The sequence below is a fragment of the Mobula hypostoma genome, chromosome 30 (genome assembly GCF_963921235.1).
Source record: "Mobula hypostoma chromosome 30, sMobHyp1.1, whole genome shotgun sequence".
Lineage (NCBI taxonomy): Eukaryota > Metazoa > Chordata > Chondrichthyes > Myliobatiformes > Myliobatidae > Mobula > Mobula hypostoma.
The window spans coordinates 3,428,397-3,449,843 of record NC_086126.1 but is presented as its reverse complement, the minus strand read 5'-3'; the positions used below and the strand labels follow the sequence as shown (position 1 = coordinate 3,449,843).

General features: G+C 52.3%; 1 protein-coding gene across 1 annotated transcript; it reads left to right on the top strand.

Annotated features, from left to right (window-relative positions):
* Positions 1-2,262: 2,262 nt before the first annotated feature.
* Positions 2,263-12,315, top strand: LOC134339619 (dual specificity protein phosphatase 10-like). Its single transcript, XM_063036296.1, has 4 exons — positions 2,263-2,399; positions 2,631-3,608; positions 5,892-6,215; positions 11,497-12,315. Exons 2-4 carry the CDS (start codon positions 2,672-2,674, stop codon positions 11,760-11,762), a joined length of 1,527 nt encoding a protein of 508 aa, XP_062892366.1. The 5' UTR covers positions 2,263-2,399; positions 2,631-2,671; the 3' UTR covers positions 11,763-12,315.
* The last annotated feature ends 9,132 nt before the right edge of the window (positions 12,316-21,447 follow it).

The following is a 21,447-nucleotide window of genomic DNA, read 5'->3' as shown; positions in this document are numbered from 1 at the left end:
CACCAAAGAATGACAGACAGTTCCATCTCTGCTTCAGGGTTGCTCCGGGTTGCAGTTACAGCCAGCAACCTCCACTGGCTACGGAGACAGCCAGATCCCCACCTAGCTTAGCGTGGCTGGCAGCTGGCCTAGGAAACAGCCAAATCCATACGACAAAGACTACTCCAACACGTGGCAACAAAGCTCCATGAAGCAGTAGTCCTCCAACCAGGTCTAGAGATCACAAATGGTTTCACTAGCCTTCCATCAGCAAGTTACTCCAAGGGGGACTGACAAGACAAACCAGCAACCCACACTCACTCCCAAGGCTACTTATATTGCAAGCCTCAAGATGGGAATCAAGTGCCTATGATTAACTCAAACAAGGGTCAGCTGGAAGACCCAGAGTCCTGAGTCCACGGACCGGACCGTGAACCGGAATGCAGACTTCATGGACCGGACCACGACACATTGAGCACATCTACTTGAAACATTGCCAGAAAGAAAGCGTCATCCATCGTCAGAGATCCCCACCACCCAGGCCATGCTCTCTTCTCGCTGCTGCCATCAGGTAGAAGGAACAGGAGCCTCAGGACTCACACCACCAGGGTCAGGAACAGTTGCTACCTCTCAACCGTCAGGCTCTTGAACAAAAAGGGATAACTACACTCACTTGCCCATCCATTGAGATGCTCCCACAACCAATCATCTCAATTTAAGGACTCCTTATCTCATGTTCTCGTTATTTATTGAAATTTATTTATATTTGCATTTGCACAGTTTGCTGTTCATTAATCCTGTTTACAGTTACTGTTCTATAGATTTGCTGATTTTATAGCAGGAAAATGACTCGGAGTTGTATGTGGTGAAGTGTATGTGCTGTGGTAACAAAATTTACTCTGAACTTTTGAACGTACTAGAGAAAACTCAACTTCCCCTCTCCTGGTTCCGCCAATCATCCACCACCTCGTACTTCTTCCTTGCCTCCCCTAGCCTTCTTAGTCCGGCTGCTCCCCGCTTTCTTTCAGTCCTGGAGAAGGGCGCTGGCCCGAAACGGTGACTGTTTACTCTTTTCCTTGGGGGGGCTGCTGAGTTCCTCTGGCATTCTGTGTGGGCCGCCCGGGACTCCGAGTCAGCCGGGGAAAGACGGAGAGGGGAAGAAGCTGTTCGTGAATCGTCGTCCTCCCTGATGGTAGCAGATGGGGGTCCTGGGTGATGGACCTCACCGTGGAGGCATCACATTTTGGAGATGTTTTCCATGCCTGGGCCCACGATGGAGCTGGCTGAGTTTACAACTTCTGCAGCTTTTTCCGACACCGCCCCCCCCCCCAATGCCAGACAGTGATGCAGCCAGCCACAATGCCCTCCGCGGTACATTGTGAGAGTTCTTGGTCACAATAGCATACCAAGTGACAGACCAAAAGGCACAGGAGATTCTGCGGATTCTCACAATCCGTCACAACGGAGGAGCTCGGCAGGGCAGGCAGCTTCTGCGGAGGGGGTAAAGAGTCGCCGTTTCAAGCCAAGACCCTTCATCGGGACCAGCAAGGGAGATGCTCCTAAGTTATGGGATCTTGCTGTGCGCAGATTCCATTTTGGCTGGACTTCGATACTTGGGAACACACACACACACACACACACACACACACACACACACACGTTTTAGGAACAGCTTCTTCCACCCACCACCTGGCTATCAGATTTCTGAACAGTCCATGAATACCAGCTGAACACACAAAGTACTGGAGGAAGGGTCTCGGCCCGAAACGTTGACTCTTTTCCATAAATGCTGCCTGGCCTGCTGAGTTCCTCCAGCATTCTGTGTGTGTCGCTCTGGATTTCCAGCATCTGCAGATTTTCTCCTGTTCACGAGGACCAGCTCACTATTCGACTCTCTGTTCCTGCGCTACTAATTTATTTTAAACAAATATTTCTTGTTGTAACCTATAGTAATCGTTGATGTATTGCATTGTTCCGCTGCCACAAAACAACAAATTTCACAACATATGTCAGTGATACCAAACTTGATTTTGATTGAACAGTGAACTTTGGACGGGCTCTCTTTGTCACTCAAGGACCTGATGTTTCGAGCGAGGCCCTGCTTTTGTTCTCGGGACGAGAGGAGGCCGCACCACACCACCACCCCACCTGCTGACCCCGGGGCAGCGTTTTTGTTTTGTTTTGCCCCGCTCACCCAGCCGTGTCGCTTTGTTTCCCCACCACCACCACTTCCTGGTTCGCTGCCCGCGCAGGCGCGGTGCCGTCGCTGCCCCGCCGCCGGCCGCCCTGCCATTGGCCGCCGATGATGTCACCGGGGCCGGCCCTGTCAATCAAGCACAACAAGGCAGCCTCGCCGCCCGGACCCGGAGCGGCCTGCGACCGGCGACCGGCTCTTCTGACAGCACCGCGGCCGGATTAACGTGAGTGAGCTGCCCGTGCGAGCGTGCATTCGGTTATTTGCAGAAAGGCGAGCGGGTTGCATGCTTTTTTTTGGGTGGGGGGGTTTCCAGTACAGCGTTACCGTCTTTTATTCCTCCCCCCTCCCCAAGTTCTGTTGTTGTATCGAGTCAGTGGCGCAATGGGTCAATCTGCGCGTGTTTCTGTTGTATTCCTTCCCGCTCCACTTCATCGCTTTGTTGCTTTGCCCGCAGGTCCATCCCCGCCGCCTGCCGCCTCCCGCCTCCCGCCTCCGATGTCTCCGTCCCCTCTGGAAGAGCCTCTGCTGATACGGGTGCTGCAGAGACCCCGGTCGCTGGCGCTGCATCTCGGCGAGGGGGTGCCCGGCTTTGCGGTCGAGAGAAGCGCAGGGAGCCCGAGGCTGCGCTGCCGGGGCCAGGCGGCGGCGGCGGCGGCGAGGAAGCCTTCGCTCATGCAGCAGCTGCCCGGCTTGGGGAGGAGAGCGGTGCAGCGCAAAGCAGCCTTGCAGCTGTCGCCGGCCCGGGAGAGGTCCGGCCCCGCCAGCCCGGCGGCCGGCTGCCGGGGCGGCATGCACCCGCTGAAGTGCGGCTGCCGGGGCTGCTGGCGGCTCCTGCGCCGCGAGGACTCGGGTTCCCCCGCCTCCTGCTCCTCCTGCGTCCCTTGCAAAGCCGGCATGAGGGCGCTCAGCGGCGGGGCGGCCGCCTCCACGCTGCGGCGGCTCGGCTGCCTGCCCGCCCTCAGCTGCATCTCCTGCGAGCCGGGCGTCCGGTCGCTGGGATCGAGCTGCAGCTTCTGCAGCAGCGACCCCATCGTGACTTACAACCCGAGGGCGGGCGGAGAGGGCGAGGGCAGCGGCCGCCGGCTCTGGCCCGACCCGCTGGCCAAGAAGATGACCGAGTCCCGGGCGCACCAGCAGACCGGCCTGATCCTGGACTGCAGCGGCCTGGTGGAGTACACGAAGATGCAGCTGCACGGTGCCATCAGCCTGGGCTGGCCCGAGGGGCCGGGTCCGGGCGCAGGACCCGCGGCGGCGGCCGAGCCCGCCAAGCTCACCGTCTTCGACCTGCTCTCCAGCCGGGACGCCAAGCACCGCCGGTGCCAGGACGGGGGCCGGCCGGACTCCGGGCCGGGCAGGTCGGGACGCCCGGCGGTGCCGCACTCGCTGCAGCTAGTGCTCAGTCCGCTCGGCGCGCAGGACAAGGAGGCGAGAGGTAGGCGGCGGAGGGTCCGTGAGTTCTGCCGGGACCTGCCCCTCTCTCCCCTCCCCGAGATCCTCCCTCACTACCTCACCCTCGTCCCTCTACCCTCCCCAGTCTCCCCTCCCCGAGATCCTCCCTCACTACCTCCTCACCCTCGTCCCCTCTGTTCCCTCCCGAGATCCTCCCTCACTACCTCACCCTCGTCCCTCTACATTCCCCAGTCTCCCCTCTCTCCCCTCCCCGAGATCCTCCCTCACTACCTCCTCACCCTCGTCCCCTCTGTTCCCTACCCGAGATCCTCCCTCACTACCTCACCCTCATCCCCTCTACACTCCCCAGTCTCCCCTCTCTCCCCTCCTTGAATGCTCCCTCACTACCTCCTCACCCTCGTCCCCTCTGTTCCCTCCCCGAGATCCTCCCTCACTACCTTACCCTCGTCCCTCTACCCTCCCCAGTCTCCCCTCTCTCCCTCCCCGAGATCCTCCCTCACTACCTCACCCTCGTCCCCTCTACACTCCCCAGTCTCCCCTCTCTCCCCTCCTTGAGACGCTCCCTCACTACCTCCTCACCCTCGTCCCCTCTGTTCCCTCCCCGAGATCCTCCCTCACTACCTCACCCTTGTCCTTCTACACTCCCCACTCTCCCCTCCCCGAGATCCTCCCTCACTACCACCTCACCCTTGTCCCCTCCACACTCCCCTCTCCCCTCCCCGAGATCCTCCCTCACTACCTCCTCACCCTTGTCCCCTCTGTTCCCTCCCGAGATCCTCCCTCACTACCTCACCCTTGTCCCTCTACGCTCCCCAGTCTCCCCTCTCTCCCCTCCCCGAGATGCTCCCTCACTACCTCCTCACCCTCATCCTCTCTGTTCCCTCCCAAGATCCTCCCTCACTACCTCACTCTCGTCCCTCTACACTCCCCAGTCTCCCCTCCCCGAGATCCTCCTTCACTACCTCCTCACCCTCGTCCCCTCTGTTCCCTACCCGAGATCCTCACTACCTCACCCTCGTCCCTCTACACTCCCCAGTCTCCCCTCTCTCTCCCTCCCCGAGATCCTCCCTCACTACCACCTCACCCTCGTCCCCTCTACACTCCCCTCTCCCCTCCCTGAGATCCTCCCTCACTACGTCCTCACCCTCGTCCCCTCTGTTCCCTCCCCGAGATCTTCCCTCACTACCACCTCACCCTCGTCTCCTCTACACTCCCCAGTCTCCCCTCCCTCCCTTTCCCGAGATCCTCCCTCACTACCACCTCACCCTCATTCCCTCTACACTCCCGTCTCCCCTCCCTACCCCTTCTTCCTCCCCCTCACACTATCTTCCTACCTTCCTATCTTCCTTCTTATTCTCACTCTCATTCCCCGACCCTCTCCTTGTCCCCCCCCTCGCCCCACATTCTTCCCTCTCTTCCACCCCTCCCTCCGATTTCTCCTCCTCCTCCCGCCCTCCCCCCACCCAGCCCCACAGACATGGGGAGCAGTGGCTGGAAAGGTGCCCCTGGGGAGGGGGAGGAGGGAGCAACACCTGTCCTCTGAGAAAGGGTGCCACGGTGTCTGAGGATTAACACCTTTAACAGGAGGGTTCACTGTCTGGACTGGGGGAATGGGTTTGGCACCCGGCGGACGTCGGGAATCTGGAGCATCACACACACCAGATGCAGGAGGAACTCAGCAGGCCAGGCAGCGCCTGTGGAAATGAACAGTCGGTCAAGGTTTTGGGCTGAGACCCTCCGTCAGGACTGGGAAGGAAGGGGGAAGATGCTAGAATACTAAGGTGGGGGGTTGGGGGGAAGAGGCTACCTGGGAGGTGAAGCCAACTGCTTGGGAAAGGTCAAGGGCCGGAGAGGAAAGGATCTGATCTGATCCGATGGGAGAGGAGAGGAAAAAGGGAAGGGGGAGGTGAGAAGGTCGAAGTGGGGGGCGGTGGTGGAATTTTAGCTTACCAGAAGGAGGAATCTGTATTCATGCCATCAGGAAGGAGGGTATCCAGACACAATTGAAGGTGTTGCTCCTGGGAATAAGATGCTTGACCACGGGGAAGACCCGAGTTTGGTGGGCGGTGTGCAAAGCAGCTCCCCCCCAAGTTTGTGACGGGGTCTCGAGACCGCATCGGGAGCACGTGACAAATGGAGAGGTTAGATCGCGCGAGACATTTGAGACTCCTGGGCACGTGAGTGACAGAGTCACGCAGGACTACGTGGGAGGGATTGCTCTCGGAGCAGGTTAAAGGGTTAGCACGACTCGGTGGGCCGGAGGGGGCTGTAATGCTCTGTGTTCTGCCTTTCTCTTTCGCTGCAGCCGACGCCAGCGAGGGTCCGGTCTCGGGGAGCGAGCCCCCCAGGGGCCTGGATGCCCGGGGCGCGCCCCTCGACCCGCTGACCCCAGACATCGAGAGCGCGGAGTTGAGCCCCATCCTGCCCTTCCTGTACCTGGGCAACGAGCGGGACGCCCAGGACCTGGCGCGCATGCAGCAGCTTAACGTGGGCTTTGTCATCAACGTCACCACCCACCTGCCCCTCTACCACGCCCAGGGGGGCGCCCTGCGCTACAAGAGGCTTCCGGCCACCGACAACGGCAAGCAGAACCTCCGGCAGTACTTCGAGGAGGCCTTTGAGTTCATAGGTGAGAGGGCGGCAGGGGTCGCTCGGTGGAGGTTCTACCCTAGACCAAAGACTTTGGCCCATCGAGTCTGCTCCACTGACTTATTATCCGTCTCAACCCCATTCTCCTGCCCTCCCCCGTAACCTTGGATCAAGAACCTATCAACCTCCGCTTTAATGACCCAATTCCTTTGTGGCAATGAATTCCACAGATTCACCGCCCTCTGGCTTGTGAAACTTCTTCTCGTCTCTGTTCTAAAGGGACGTCCTTCTACTCTGAGGCTGTGACCTCTGGTCCCAGACTCCCCCACTACAGGAAACATCCTCTCCACATCCACTCTATCTGTGTCCTCCGGTCCCAGACTCCCCACTATAGGAAACATCCTCTCCACATCCACTCTATCTGTGTCCTCCGGTCCCAGACTCCCCACTATCGGAAACATCATCTCCACATCCACTCTATCTGTGTCCTCTGGTCCTAGACTCCCCCACTACAGGAAACATCCTCTCCACATCCACTCTATCTGTGCCCTCTGGTCCTAGACTCCCCCACTACAGGAAACATCCTCTCCACATCCACTCTATCTGTGTCCTCTGGTCCTAGACTCCCCCACTACAGGAAACATCCTCTCCACATCCACTCTATCTGTGTCCTCTGGTCCTAGACTCCCCCACTATAGGAAACGTCCTCTCCACATCCACTCTTTCTAGGCCTTTCAATACCTGACAGGTTTCAATGAGATCACCCCGTATTCTTCTAAGCTGCAGCAAGCACAGGCCTGGAGCCATCAAACTCGCCTCACACATTAACCCTTTCGTTCCCAGGATCATTCTCCTGATCCTCTGCCAGACCCTCTCCAAAGCCAGCACAGTGTGGCCGAGCAGAGAGATCTTGGGGTCCAGGTTCATAGCTCCTTGAAAGTGACTGCACAGGTCGATAGGAGGGTGAAGCAGACTTATGGAATGCTTGCTTGCTTTTATTAGTTGAGGCTTTGAGTTCAAAGATCAGGAGGTTATGTTGCAACTTTATAAAACTCTGGTTAGGCAGCATCTGGAGTATTGCATACATTTCTGGTCGTCCCCACTATGGGAGGGATATCGAGGCTTTGGAGATGGTGCAGAAGAGGTTCACGAGGATGCTGTCTGGTTTAGAGGGCGTGTGGTGCCAGGAGAGGCTGGACAAACTTGGGTTGTTTTCTCTGGAGCGTCAGAGGCTGAGGGGAGATCTGATAGAGGTTTACAAGATTATGAGAGGCAGAGAGAGAGTGGACAGAAAGTGTCTGTTTCCCAGGGTTGAAATGTCTAATAGAGGGCATGCATTGAAGGTGAGAGGGGGTAGGTTCAAAGGGGATGTGAGGGGTAAGTTTTTTACTCAGAGAGTGGTGGATGCCTGGGTGAGAGGTGAGTTTTTTACTCAGAGAGTGGTGGATGCCTGGGTGAGAGGTGAGTTTTTTACTCAGAGAGTGGTGGATGCCTGGGTGAGGGGTGAGTTTTTTACTCAGAGTGGTGGATGCCTGGGTGAGGGGTGAGTTTTTTACTCAGAGAGTGGTGGGTGCCTGGGTGAGGGGTGAGTTTTTTACTCAGAGAGTGGTGGGTGCCTGGGTGAGGGGTGAGTTTTTTACTCAGAGAGTGGTGGATGCCTGGGTGAGGGGTGAGTTTTTTACTCAGAGAGTGGTGGATGCCTGGGTGAGAGGTGAGTTTTTTACTCAGAGAGTGGTGGATGCCTGGGTGAGGGGTGAGTTTTTTACTCAGAGAGTGGTGGATGCCTGAGTGAGGGGTAAGTTTTTTATTCAGAGAGTGGTGGATGCCTGGGTGAGGGGTGAGTTTTTTACTCAGAGTGGTGGATGCCTGAGTGAGGGGTAAGTTTTTTACTCAGAGAGTGGTGGATGCCTGGGTGAGGGGTGAGTTTTTTACTCAGAGTGGTGGATGCCTGGGTGAGGGGTGAGTTTTTTACTCAGAGAGTGGTGGATGCCTGGGTGAGGGGTGAGTTTTTTACTCAGAGAGTGGTGGATGCCTGGGTGAGGGGTCAGTTTTTCACTCTGAGAGTGGTGGATGCCTGAGTGAGGGGTAAGTTTTTTACTCAGAGAGTGGTGGATGCCTGGGCGAGGGGTGAGTTTTTTACTCAGAGAGTGGTGGCTGCCTGGTGTGGTGGAGGCAAATACATTAGAAGCTTTTAAGAGGCGTTTGGATAGGCACGTGGATGTGAGGAAGATAGAGGGATATGGACCTGGTGTAGGTAGGAGGGATTGGTGTTTTGGTGTTTTAAATTTGGTTTTTAGCCGGTTCAGCACAACATTGTGGGCCGAATGGCCTGTTCCTGTGCTGTATTCTATGTTCGATGCTCTATCCTTTCTTAGACATGAGCCCAAAATTGCTGACAATACTCCAAGTGAAGCCTCACCAGTGCTTTATCGAGCCTGAGCATTAAATCCTTGCTCTTGTATTCTCGTCCGTTCGAAATGGATGCTAATATCGCATTTGCCTTCCACACCGACTGAACCTGCAAGTTAACCTCCAGGGATTCCTGCTCAATCACCCCCAGCTCATTTATTCATTTATTCCCCCATCTGGCCTCTCAACTGCCTATCACCTCCCCCGGGTCTCCCCTCCTTCCCTTTCTCTTACGGTCCACTGTCCTCTCTTATCAGATTCCTTACTGTCCAGCCCTTCACCTTTCCCACCCATCACCTTCTGACTTTCCTCCTTCCCTCTCCCCTTTTTATTCTGGCCTCTTCCACCTTCCTTCTCAGTCCTGCTGAAGGGTGTCGGCCCGAAACATCGACTGTTTATTCCTCTAGATGCTGCCTGACCTGCTGAGTATTGTGTGCGTTGCTTTGGTAGTTATATGTAAGCCTTTGTTCCATGTTGTACAAGTCTTCTGACGCTCATACCTATCCACATACATTTTTAAACGTCGTAATTCTATCCACTTGCCCATGGGGTCTCTTTTGAATCTTGCCTCTCTCACCCTAAATCTTGATCCTTTGGGGATAAAAGGCTATGCCTTCAGAGTTCATAGTAAATTTATTATCGAAGTGGGTATATGTCACCTTGAGATTCGTTTTCTTGTGGGCATTCGCAGGAAAATGAAGAAATATGAGTCATTGGGTATATTTAAAGCGGAGGTTGATAGGTTCTTGATCAGTCAGGGCGTCAGGGAGAAGGCAGGAGAATGGGGTTGAGAGGGATAGTAAATCAGCCATGATGGAATGGTGGAACAGACTCGATGGGCCGAATGGCCCATTCTGTTCCTATATTTTGATTTTATACCCCTAGGCGCTCGTCCCTCATTTCCCCTTTGCTCTAAGGAGTAAAGTCTTTGCCTGTGCAACCTCTCCCTTCAGGGGTTCCCAACCTGGCTCAGTTAATGGTGGGGGGGGGTCCACGGCATTAAAAGAGGCTTGGGGAAACCCCTTCCCATAGAACTCGGGCCTTTGAATCTTCGTAAGTCCAGGTTGCTCGCTGCGCTGCATTGCGTCAGGGATGTGTTGCATTGCGTCGGGGGTGGGTTTACCATGATGGGTCGAGTTTAACGCCGTCTGCACAGATGCGTTGGAAAACTTCCTTGCAGCAGCTCGCGGGTACAGAACTTCAGGTACCCGACATTGGCTGTACAGGAAAGGCCACAGTTTGAACAAAATCCAATGTAGTGCAACAAGGTCTCTGTGTTACTATGGTGATTATAGATTAGTGGTTTAATAGTGATTAGTACTCTCTAGCCACTTTATTAGGTACACCTCGTTAATGCAAATATCAACTCAGCCAATCGTGTGGCAGCAACTCGATGCATAAAAGCATGCAGACACGGTCAAGAGGTTCAGTTGTTGTTCAGACCAAATGTCAGAAAGGGGAAGAAATGTGATCTAAGGGACTTTAACCATGGAATGGGTGTTGGCGCCAGATGGGGTGGTTTGAGTATCTCAGTCACTGCTGCTCCCCTGGGATTTTCATGCAGAACAGTCTCTGGAGTTTACAGAGAATGGTGCGAGAAAACAAAACGACATCCAGTGAGCGGCAGTACTGTGGGTGAAACGCCTTGTTAATGAGAGAGGTCAGAGGAGAATGGCCAGACTGGTTCAAGCTGACAGGAAGGTGACAGTAACTCAAATAACCACGTTACAACAGTGATGTGTAGAGGAGCATCTCTGAACACACAACACATCCATGTTAAACCCCGAAATGGACGGGCTACAGCAGCAGAAGACCACGAACATTACACTCAGTGGCCACTTTATTAGGTACAGGAGCTTAGCAATAAAGTGGCCACTAAATCCATTTAGTGATTCGGGTTTTGCTAGTTGGTTCAAGAGCTGGCTGGTTGAACTGGCTTCCTCACACCCAAGCTCTGTCCCCTTCCCCTCTACCGGTGAGGCGTGGTTGGGGTATCAACACCAGCAGGAAGGGGTAACTGGCCCTGGGCTGGAACCCCCACCCTGCCCCCAATCCTCCTGAAGGACTCTCGCACCAGCTGGTGAACCGCCTTAATAAAATTCATGTACACCGAAATGCCGTGTTAATATCCATATACACCCCATCCGCTGCTCTACCCTCATCGGGTTAGTGAGAAAGTAATGAAGTTATTTAAGACGTTGGTGAGGCCTAATTGGGAGTATTGTGTGCAGTTATGGTCACCTACCTACCGGAAAGATCTCAATACGATCGAAAGAGTACAGAGAAAATTTGCAAGGATGTTGCCAGGACTGGAGGGCCTGAGGTATATGGAAAAGTTGGAGAGGTTAGGACTTTACTCCCTGGAGCGTAGGAGAGTGAGGGGAGATTTGATAGAGGTATACAAAGTTATGAGGGACAGTAATGGACGCAAGCAGGCATTTTCCACTGGGGTTGGGTGGGACTAGAGCTAGAGGTCGTGGGTTAAGGGTGAAAGGTGACATTTGAGGAGAACATGAGGGGGAGCTTCACTTGGAGAGTGGAATAAGCTCTAGCTCCAGCAGCAGGTTGGACGTTAAGAGGAGTTTGGATAGGTACATGGAAACATACAGTGGAAGGAGTCGTTTGCGTCAAGTCAAGTCAGTGAGGCGGTGCTGGGGGCAGCCCACAAGTGTTGCCGCGCTTCCGGCGCCGACGTAGCGTGCCTGCGACTCGCTAGCCCTGATCGGGGTGTGTCTGGAATGTGGGAGGAGGGAGCACGTCCGTGCAGACAGCGGCAAGAATTGCACCCCCGCCCCCCCCCCGTCTCCGATGGAATAGATGTGGCCGCGAGGCGCTGGGTGGGTGGCTGGAGGGGAATGGGGTTTTCTTCTCTCTGTGGACTCTTGAGATTCCTTTTTCTTTCCCCACACCAGAGGAGGCCCAGGGGTCGGGGAAGGGCGTGCTGATCCACTGCCAGGCGGGCGTTTCGCGCTCGGCCACCCTGGTCATTGCCTACCTGATGAAGCACACGCTGATGACCATGACCGACGCCTACAAGTACGTGAAGGGCAAGCGCCCCATCATCTCGCCCAACCTCAACTTCATGGGGCAGCTGCTGGAGTTCGAGATGGACCTCAACAAGGGGCTGACGCCCCGCATCCTCACCCCCAAACTCACCGGGCTGGAGACGGAGGTTTAGGTCTGCCCCCCCGGCTGCCTCGGAGCCAGCGGGCAAGGGGGTGCCTGACCCTGAACAGAAACTCCCCGCCCCGTCTCCTCTGAGAGACTCTCACACTGTGACTAACTCCTGCCTGCTGTCTGGTACCCCGGGGATTTTTCGACAGCCCCTTCCCTCGCCCCCTCCCGCCACAGGGGAGGACGTGTGTCTTCCGGGAGGAAGGAGTGCGGTGGGAGCGGTCCGTTTCCCATGGCGGAGTTGGGGTTTTGGGGAGGGGGGGGAGTTTATTCTGAGACTCTTTACTGTGAATTGTGTTGCTGGGCAGGAGACTGGCCAGACGGCCGTCTCCCCGTCAGCTGGACGCTCTGCTCGGTGGGGAGGGTGCTACCTCTGTGGCTCGAGGCTCGTTTCCTTGAGCCCTCACTGTGCCCCCAGCCCTCCTCACTGCTTGCCGAGGGCAGGCTCCCCCCCTCCCCTGAGGATGACAGCACTTGGCACCCGCAGGCTCCCCCTGGGTACAGGCGGGCGGAGGGGTTGGGGGGAAGCAGAGACGTGCGTCGCCCAGTGGGTGCAGAGGGAGGGGGTGGCACATCAGGGCAGTGGGGGGGGGGTGTGTCGCGCAGGCCAACGGATGCGAGAGTGGGAGGGGAGGGTGGAGAGGGCTCTGGCCATTCGGTGCAGGCGAAAGAGGCGATGGCTGCCCCCTACCTGCATGTGTAGGCAGGAGAGGGGCTGCTGGATTGGACCTACACCGGTGGGTGAACAGAAACGGTCTTCCACACGAGGGCACCCACATGTCGGGGAAAGTGGGGTGGAGGGAACTGGGACCCTGGAACGAGGTGAGGCACGGGTAAGGGGGAGGAGAAAGCTTGGTTACTGCCTTCACCTGTGCTACTGCCCCAGGGAGTGAGGAGGACCCCTCAGTACCAGTCAACTTGCCCCGGGCTGGACAGCGCCAATGTTTGGTGCTTCCTGCCTAGTCTCTGGACCATGGGAACGCAGTGCCCACGCCGTTTGAAGGTGTTGGGGAGACGGCGGGCCGTGCTCAGTAAACTGGACAGTCCCAGGCAAGCAGATGTGATGCACCAACCACGTTCACCTCAATCCATTCACCACGGCTTCTGCCTCCTGATAAAAGTCTTCCGTTGCTTCGAGGAGCGGGTTATTTTTTGGCATCCTGGCCCGTGGGGGTGTGAGACCCCTCTCCTCAACCCCTGACTCTCACTTGTCAACCCTCTGCAAAGGACCAGTGCAGAATCTGACTAGGAGGTGTAGAGGGAGCTTCATTATGTCTGACCCCAGGAGTGTGTGATGGGACGGTGCAGATGGAGCTTCACTCTGTGTCTGACCCCGGGAGTGTGTGATGGGACGGTGTGGAGGGAGCTTCACTCTGTGTCTGACCCCGGGAGTGTGTGATGGGACGGTGCGGAGGGAGCTTCACTCTGTGTCTGACCCCGGGAGTGTGTGATGGGACAGTTTATAAGGAGCTTCACTCTGTGTCTGACCCGGGGAGTGTGTGATGGGATGGTGAGGAGGGAGCTTCACTCTGTGTCTGACCCCGGGAGTGTGTGATGGGACAGTTTATAAGGAGCTTCACTCTGTGTCTGACCCTGGGAGTGTGTGATGGGATGGTGAGGAGGGAGCTTCACTCTGTGTCTGACCCTGGGAGTGTGTGGTGGGACTGTGTGGAGGGAGCTTCACTCTGTGTCTGACCCCGGGAGTGTGTGATGGGACGGTGTGGAGGGAGCTTCACTCTGTGTCTGACCCTGGGAGTGTGTGATGGGACGGTGTGGAGGGAGCTTCACTCTATGTCTGACCCTGGGAGTGTGTGATGGGACGGTGTGGAGGGAGCTTCAGTCTGCCTGACTTGGGTGTGTGAGAGGATAGGATGTGAGCCTTCTCTCTGACGTAGACTGCCCCTGCAGAGCACATTTGCATTTTGCACTAGTGAACCTTCTTCATTGCTGGGCACAGGAGGTGTGAGTGGTCTGTCCACTGTGGGAGGCCATTCTGCTCTGCTCGGCTGTCTGAGCAGCAGAGGGTGGGGAGATGGCCGGGGGACTGGGAGGGACTTTACATGTCAGAGACAGGGGAGACGTTGTGGGCCTGGTCCAGAGTTTGCGACTGTCCATTGCCATTACCTACCTCCTCTCCCTGCCACGCACTGCGCCAAATTATACGATGAACCTGCTCACATCGGTGACCTCAGAGCCGTGGGTCAAAGGTGGATCTTTGACCTTGGCCAGTGATTTGTGTCTATGTGTCGATCTGTGTCGTTTATCTTGCTATTTATTTATTTGTACCCTTTTGGTGGCGAATTTCCATCAAGTTATTTATTAAAATTCAATTTTTAAATACGTCTGTTTTGGTGAGTCATTCCTGGATGAAACGCAGGGTTGAAAAGGGAGACAGAATCGTGGTGTGGAATATCTAGAGGACGAGAATACGAAAGCAAGGCTGTGATGCTGGGGCTTTATAAGGCTTGGTCAGACTGCAGTTGGCGTATAATGAACAGTTTTGGGCCCCTTATCTGAAAAAGGCTGTACTGCCATTGGAGAGGGTCCAGAGGAGATTCACAAGAGTGATCCCAGAAATGAAACGGTTGATGTATGATGAGCGTTTGATGGCTCTGGACCTGTACTCACTGGCATTTAGGAGGAGGACGGGACAACCTCATTGAAACCTGTCAAATATTGAAAGGCCTAGATAGACTGAATGTGGAGAGGATGTTTCCTATGGTGGGGGAGTCTTGGACCAGAGGGCACAGATAGAGAGGATGTTTCCTATGGTGGGGGAGTCTAGGACCAGAGGGCACAGATAGACTGAATATGGAGAGGATGTTTCCTATAGTGGGGGAGTCTAGGACCAGAGGACACAGATAGAGTGGATGTGGAAAGGATGTTTCCTATGGTGGGGGAGTCTAGGACCAGAGGACACAGATAGAGTGGATGTGGAGAGGATGTTTCCTATAGTGGGGAGTCCAGGACCAGAGGACACAGATAGAGTGGATGTGGAGAGGATGTTTCCTATAGTGGGGAGTCTAGGACCAGAGGACACAGATAGAGTGGAGGTGGAGAGGATGTTTCCCATGGTGGGGGAGTCTAGGACCAGCGAGCACAGTCTCAGAATACAAGGAATCCCCTTGGATCAGAGGTGAGGAATTCCTTTAGCAAGCAAAAGCGGGATCTGGAATTAATTGACACATACTCCTATGAAGGCCAAGTTAGTGGGTATATTTAAAATGGTGGTGAATAGTTTCCTGATTAGTCAAGGCATCAAAGGTTGCAAGGAGAAGGCAAAAGAATGGGATGGGGGGGGTGGGGGAATAAATCAGCCATGATCAAATCATGGAGCACCTATAAAGTACCTCCACCTTGCCACCCATCTGGCAGGGGACCCCACCCTTTCTTATGCCATTACACAAGAGATCCATGAACCCTGGTTTAGGGTCTTGTCAAGTTTGAAAAGTAAAATATTATCAGAGTACATATTTGTCACCATATATATTTATATTCCTGTGGGCATACTCAGCAATAAACGGGACTGGTCAAAGAACACTGAGGCTGTCTACAAGAAGGGTCAGAGCCGTCTCTATTTCCTGAGGAGACTGAGGTCCTTCAACATCTGCCGGACGATGCTGAGGATGTTCTACGAGTCTGTGGCGGCCAGTGCGATCATGTTTGCTGTTGTGTGCTGGGGCAGCAGGCTGAGGGTAGCAGACACCAACAGAATCAACAAACTCATTCGTAAGGCCAGTGATGTTGTGGGGATGGAACTGGACTCTCTGACGGTGGTGTCTGAAAAGAGGATGCTGTCCAAGTTGCATGCCATCTTGGACAATGTCTCCCATCCACTACATAATGTACTGAGTGGGCACAGGAGTACATTCAGCCAGAGACTCATTCCACCGAGATGCAGCACTGAGCGTCATAGGAAGTCATTCCTGCCTGTGGCCATCACACTTTACAACTCCTCCCTTGGAGGGTCAGACATCCTGAGCCAATAGGCTGGTCCTGGACTTATTTCATAATTTACATATTACTATTTGACTATTTATGGTTCTATTACTATTTATTATTTATGGTGCAACTGTAACGAAAACCGATTTCCCCTGGGATCAATAAAGTATGACTATGACTAAATCCATGACCGGGTCAATGAAAGATCAACCAGGGAGTAAAAGAGAACAAACTGTGCAAATATAAGTAAATAGCAATAAATAATGAGAGCACGAGATAAAGAGTCCTTGAAGTGAGATCATTGGTTGTGGGAACATCTCAATGGATGGGCAAGTGAGTGTGGTTATCCCCTTTTGTCCAGGAGCCTGATGGTTGAGGGGTAGTAACTGTTCCTGAACCTGGTGGTGCGAGTCCTGAGGCTCCTGGACCTTCTACCTGATGGCAGCAGTGAGAAACTAAATATATTGAGTGTCAGTTGGTCCCAATTACATAGTCCAACTGAGATAACGTAGCTGTTTACTAAGCACCTTTGTACACTTGGGTTAAGGCAAATGATTGACTGATGATGCAACCATTGTTGGCAGAATCTCAGATGGTGACGAGAGGCCGTACAGGAGTGAGACATCGGTCGGTGGAGTGATGACGCAGCAACAACCTGGCACTCAGTGTCAGCGAGACCAAAGAGCTGACTGTGAACTTGAGGAAGGGTGAGATGGGGGAGCACACAGCAGTGCTCACAGAGGGATCAGATGTGGAGAGAGAGGGAGGGTGATTTCAAGTCCCTGGGTGTCAATATCTGAGGATCTAACCTTGAACCAACATATCAATGCCCTAAAAGGAAGCACAACAGTGGCTGTGTTTTATTAGGCGTTTGAGAAAGTTTGATCTGTCACCTAAAACACTTGTGTAAGTCTACAGTCGTACGGTGAAAAGCATTCTAAGTGCCTGCATCATCATCTGGTACGTGGGGGGGTGGGATCTATCATATGGGATCGAAGTAAGCTGCAGAGAGCTGTAAACTTAGCTCTATCATGTCACTAGCCTCCACCTCCACAGTGTCCAAGAAGGTGGTGTCCATCGGTAAGGACCCCCATCACCCAGGAGGTGGCCTCGTCTCATTGCTACCATCAGGAAGGAGGTACAGGAGCATGAAGACACACACTCAACGATTCAGGAACAACTTCATCCCCTCTGCCATCCGATTTCTGAATGGGCATTGAACCCGTGAACACTACCTCACTACTTTTTTATTTCTATTTTCTGCACTTTTAATTATACACACACTTACATAAAAACTCACAGTTTTGTTCTCTGCTATTATAAGATGTAAAGGGATCTTGCGCTTTCCTGGTGTATATGATGCATACACTCTTCTTGGGCTGAATGTGGACCCGGCTGTAAGCCCGAGAAGAGTTTAACACCATAAGACATGGGAGCAGAATTGGGCCATTTGGCCCATCGAGTCTGTTTCATCACTTTATTATGGCCGACCCATTTTTTCTCTCAGCCCCAATCTCCTGCCTTCTTCATGCCCCGACCAGTCAAGAATCTCTCAACCTCTGCCTTAAATGTACCTAAAGACTTGGCAAGACTACAGCTGCTTTGGCAACGAATTCCACAGATTCACCACTATCTGGCGAAAGAATTTCCTCCTTATTTCAGTTCTAAAAGGAGGGGGAGGGAGAGCAGACAGGTATCTTGGTACATATTGGTACCAATCATATAGGAAGAAAAAGAAGAGGGGTTCTGAAAAGAGCTTTTAGAGAGCTAGGTAGAAAGCTGAGAAGTAGGACCTCCAGGGCAGTAATTTCTGGATTGCCGCCTGTGCCACATGCCAGTGAGGGTAGAAACAGGATGATTTGGCAGATAAATGCGTGGCTGAGAAGCTGGCGTAGGGGGCAGGGATTCAGGTTCTTGGATCTCTTCTGGAGGACGTATGACCTATTCAAAAGTGCACCTGGACCCGAGAGGGACCAATATTCTGGCGGGTAGGTTTGTTAGAGCTGTTGGGGAGGGTTTGGTACGGGGATGGGAGCTGGAGTGAAGGGACCCCAGGATAGGACAGATGGTAAAAAAGCAAAGATAGCATGGAGTCGGACTGTCAGGAAAGACAGGCAGATGATAGGACAAAATTACAGCTAGTATCAGTGCATTAGGGATGCAGGAGCAAAAAAGGCAGCAAATACAGTACTCAAAGTGTTGTATCTCAACGCACAGAAATATGGTGGATGATCTTTACGGGGAGAAGGCTGGGAACTGGCGTTGAGGAGGAGATTGGAAAAAAGGATCAGTCATGATTGAATGACGGAGCAGACTCGATGGGCTGAATGGCCTAATTCTGCTCTTACATCTTATGGCCTATCTTGTTGCACTTTTACAGATTGTTAAGTATAACATGGTCATCACTGAATCGTGATTGAAGGATGGTTGTAGTTGGGAGCCGAATGTTCAAGGTTACATGGGAGGCGTGGCTCTGCCGGTAAAGAATGACATCAAATTGGAAGATGTTGAATCCTTGTGGGTTGAGTTAAGAAACTGCAAGGGTAAAAGGACACGAATGGCAGTTATATACAGGCCTCCCAACAGTAGCTGGGATGTGGGCCACAGATTACAATGAGAACAAGAAAAAGAAAAGGCTTGTCAAAAGGGCAGTGTTATGATAGTCACGAGAGCTTTCAACATGCAGGTCAATTGGGAAAATCAGATTGGTAATGGATCTCAAGAGAGTGAGTTTGTTGAATGCTTACGATATGGCTTTTCAGAACATTTCATCGTCCAGCCTACTAGGGGATCAGTTATACTGGATTGGGTGTTCTACAATGAACCAGAGATGATTAGGGAGCTTAAGGTAAAAGAACCCTTAGGAGGCAGTGATCGCAGTATGATTGAGATGAACTTCAAATTGGATAGGGAGAAAGTAAAGTCTGATGCAGCAGTATTTCAGTGGAGTAAAGGAAATTACAGTGATTTGAGAGAGGAGATGGCCAAAGTAAATTGGAAGGAGCTGCTGGCAGGGATGTCAGCAGAGCAGCAATGGAGTGAGTTTCTGGGGAAAATGAGGAAGGTGCAGAATAGAATATTCCAAAAATGAAGAAATACTCAAATAGCAAAATAGTACAACCATGGCTGACAAGGGAAGTCAAAGCTAATGTAAAAGCAAAAAAAAAGTGGGAACATAGAGGATTGGGAAGCTTTTAAAACCCTACAGAGAGCAACTAAAAAAAAAAGCTGCAGGGAAAAGATGAAATACGAAAGCAATCTAGCAAATAATATCAAAGTAGATCATAAAAGCAAAAACCTATCCAACCTTGTCTTAAGTATATTTACTGAGGCAGCCTCCACTGCTTCATTGGGCAGAGAATTTCACAGATTCACCACTCTCTGGGAAAAGCAGTTCCTCCTCATCTCCGTCCTAAATCTACTCCCCCGGAATCATGAGGCTATGTCCCCTAATTCTAGTCTCACCTACCAGTGGAAACAACTTTCCTGCCTCTGTCTTATCTATGTTTCTATAAGATCGCCTCTCATCCTTCTGAATTCCAGCAAGTACTCAATCTCTCCTCAAAGTCTAACCCACTCATCTCCTTACTTTCTCAAAAAGCCTTGCATGGGGTACCTTATCAAGTGCCTTGCTGAAATCCATATACACAACATCTACTGCTCTACCTTTATCAATGTGTTTGGTCACATCCTCAAAAAATTCAATCAGGCTTGTAAGGCACGACCTGCTTTAGACAAATCCATGCTGACTATTCCTAATCATATTATGCCTCTCCAAATGTTCATAAATCCTGCCCCTCAGGATCTTCTCCATCAACTTACCCACTACTGAAATAAGACTCACTGGTCTATAATTTCCTGGGTTATCTCTACTCCCTTTCTTGAACAAGGGAACAACATTTGCAACTCTCCGATCCTCCAGTACTTCTCCTGTCCCTATTGATGATGCAAAGATCATCGCCAGAGGCTCAGCAATCTCCTTCCCACAGTAGCCTGGGTATATCTCGTTGGTCCTGGTGACTTATCTAACTTGATGCTTTTCAAAAGCTCCAGTGTATCTTCTTTCTTAACATCTGTATGCTCAAGCATTTCAGTCCACTGTAAGTCAACCCCACAATTGCCAAGGTCCTTTTCCCTAGTAAATACTGAAGCAAAGTATTCACTAAGTACCTCCTCCAACTTAATGTACACGTTTCCACTAGATAGATAGATAGATAGATATACTTTATTTATCCCGAGGGAAATTGAATTTTGTTACAGCGGCACCAACCAAGAATAGAGCATAAATATAGCAATACAAAAACCACAAACAATCAGACAACAAAATGCAAACTATGCCAGATGGAAAATAAGTCCAGGACCAGTCTATTGGCTCAGGGTGTCTGACCCTCCACGGGAGGAGCTGCACGCTCGATGGCCACAGGCAGGAACGACCTCCCGTGACGCCCAGTGTTGTATCTCGGTGGAATGTTGCAGAAGTCCAACAGTAAAACGTTCAATATCCGGTCTACAAACACGTTCCTCGATCATAATATGACCTGGACTGCACCATCCGTTGTTAACCAGAACAGTAAGCACCCAACTCCTTTACGCTTACCGCTCTCAGTGCACTTCCGGTCAGCCCGAACGGTCTGGAAGCCGTCCATGGAAAAATTTTGATCGGGTATGTCCTCGTGCAACCCCGTTCCAGTGAAACACATAACACTGCACTCCCGAAATGTTCCCTGACGCCTGGCTAGTGCCATGAACTCGTCCATTTTATTACCCACCAAACTCCTCTTCTCCATAAGTCTCTGTTGTCTCGACCCAGTCCTCTTTCCTCGACTTTGTGATCCCCCTCTGCATCCTCTGTGTGTTTTCCTCCAGATTTCAGCAGGGGTGTCCACCGCTCTGCTCGCTGCTATCGCACCTGATTGGTCCTATTCTCTCATGACTCATCCTCGGGTAGAGATTGTGGAGGCATTAGTAATTAACTCTCAAAAATCACTGGACTCTGGCATGGTGCAAGAGGACTGGAAAACTGCAAATGTCACTCCACTCTTTGAGAAAGGAGGAAGGCAGCAGGAAGGAAATTATTGACCAGTTAGCCTGACCTCAGTGGTGGGGAAGACGTTGGAGTCAATTGTTAAGGATGAGGTTACGGAGTACTTTGTGACACAGGACAAGATAAGACAAAGTCAGCATGGTTTCCTTAAGGGAAAATCTTGCCTGAAAAACCTGTTGGAACCCTTGGAGGAGAGTACAAGTAGGACAGGTCAAGGGGACACAGTGAATGTTGTATATTTGGACTTAGAGAAAAACCGTTGACAAGATGCCGCACATGAGGCTGCTTACCAAGTTAAGAGCTCGTTGTATTACAGGAAAAGTTACCTGCATGGTTAGAGCATTGGCTAACAGTGACTAGTGGTGTTCCGCAGGGGTCGGTGTTGAGACTGCTTCTTGTTATGCTGTATATCAATGATTTAGATGATGGAATAGATGGCTTTATTGCCAAGTTTGCAGATGATCAGTTCTGGTCACCGAATTATAGGAAAGATGTCAATAAAATTGAGAGAGTACAAAGAAGGTTTACTAAAATGTTGCCTGGGTTTCATCTCCTAAATTACAGAGAAAGGTTGAACAAGTTAGGTCTTTATTCTTTGGAGCGTAGAAGGTTGAGGGGGGACTTGATAGAGGTGTTTAAAATTATGATGGGGATTGATAGAGATGACGTGGTTAGACTTTTTCCATTGAGAGTGGGGGAGATT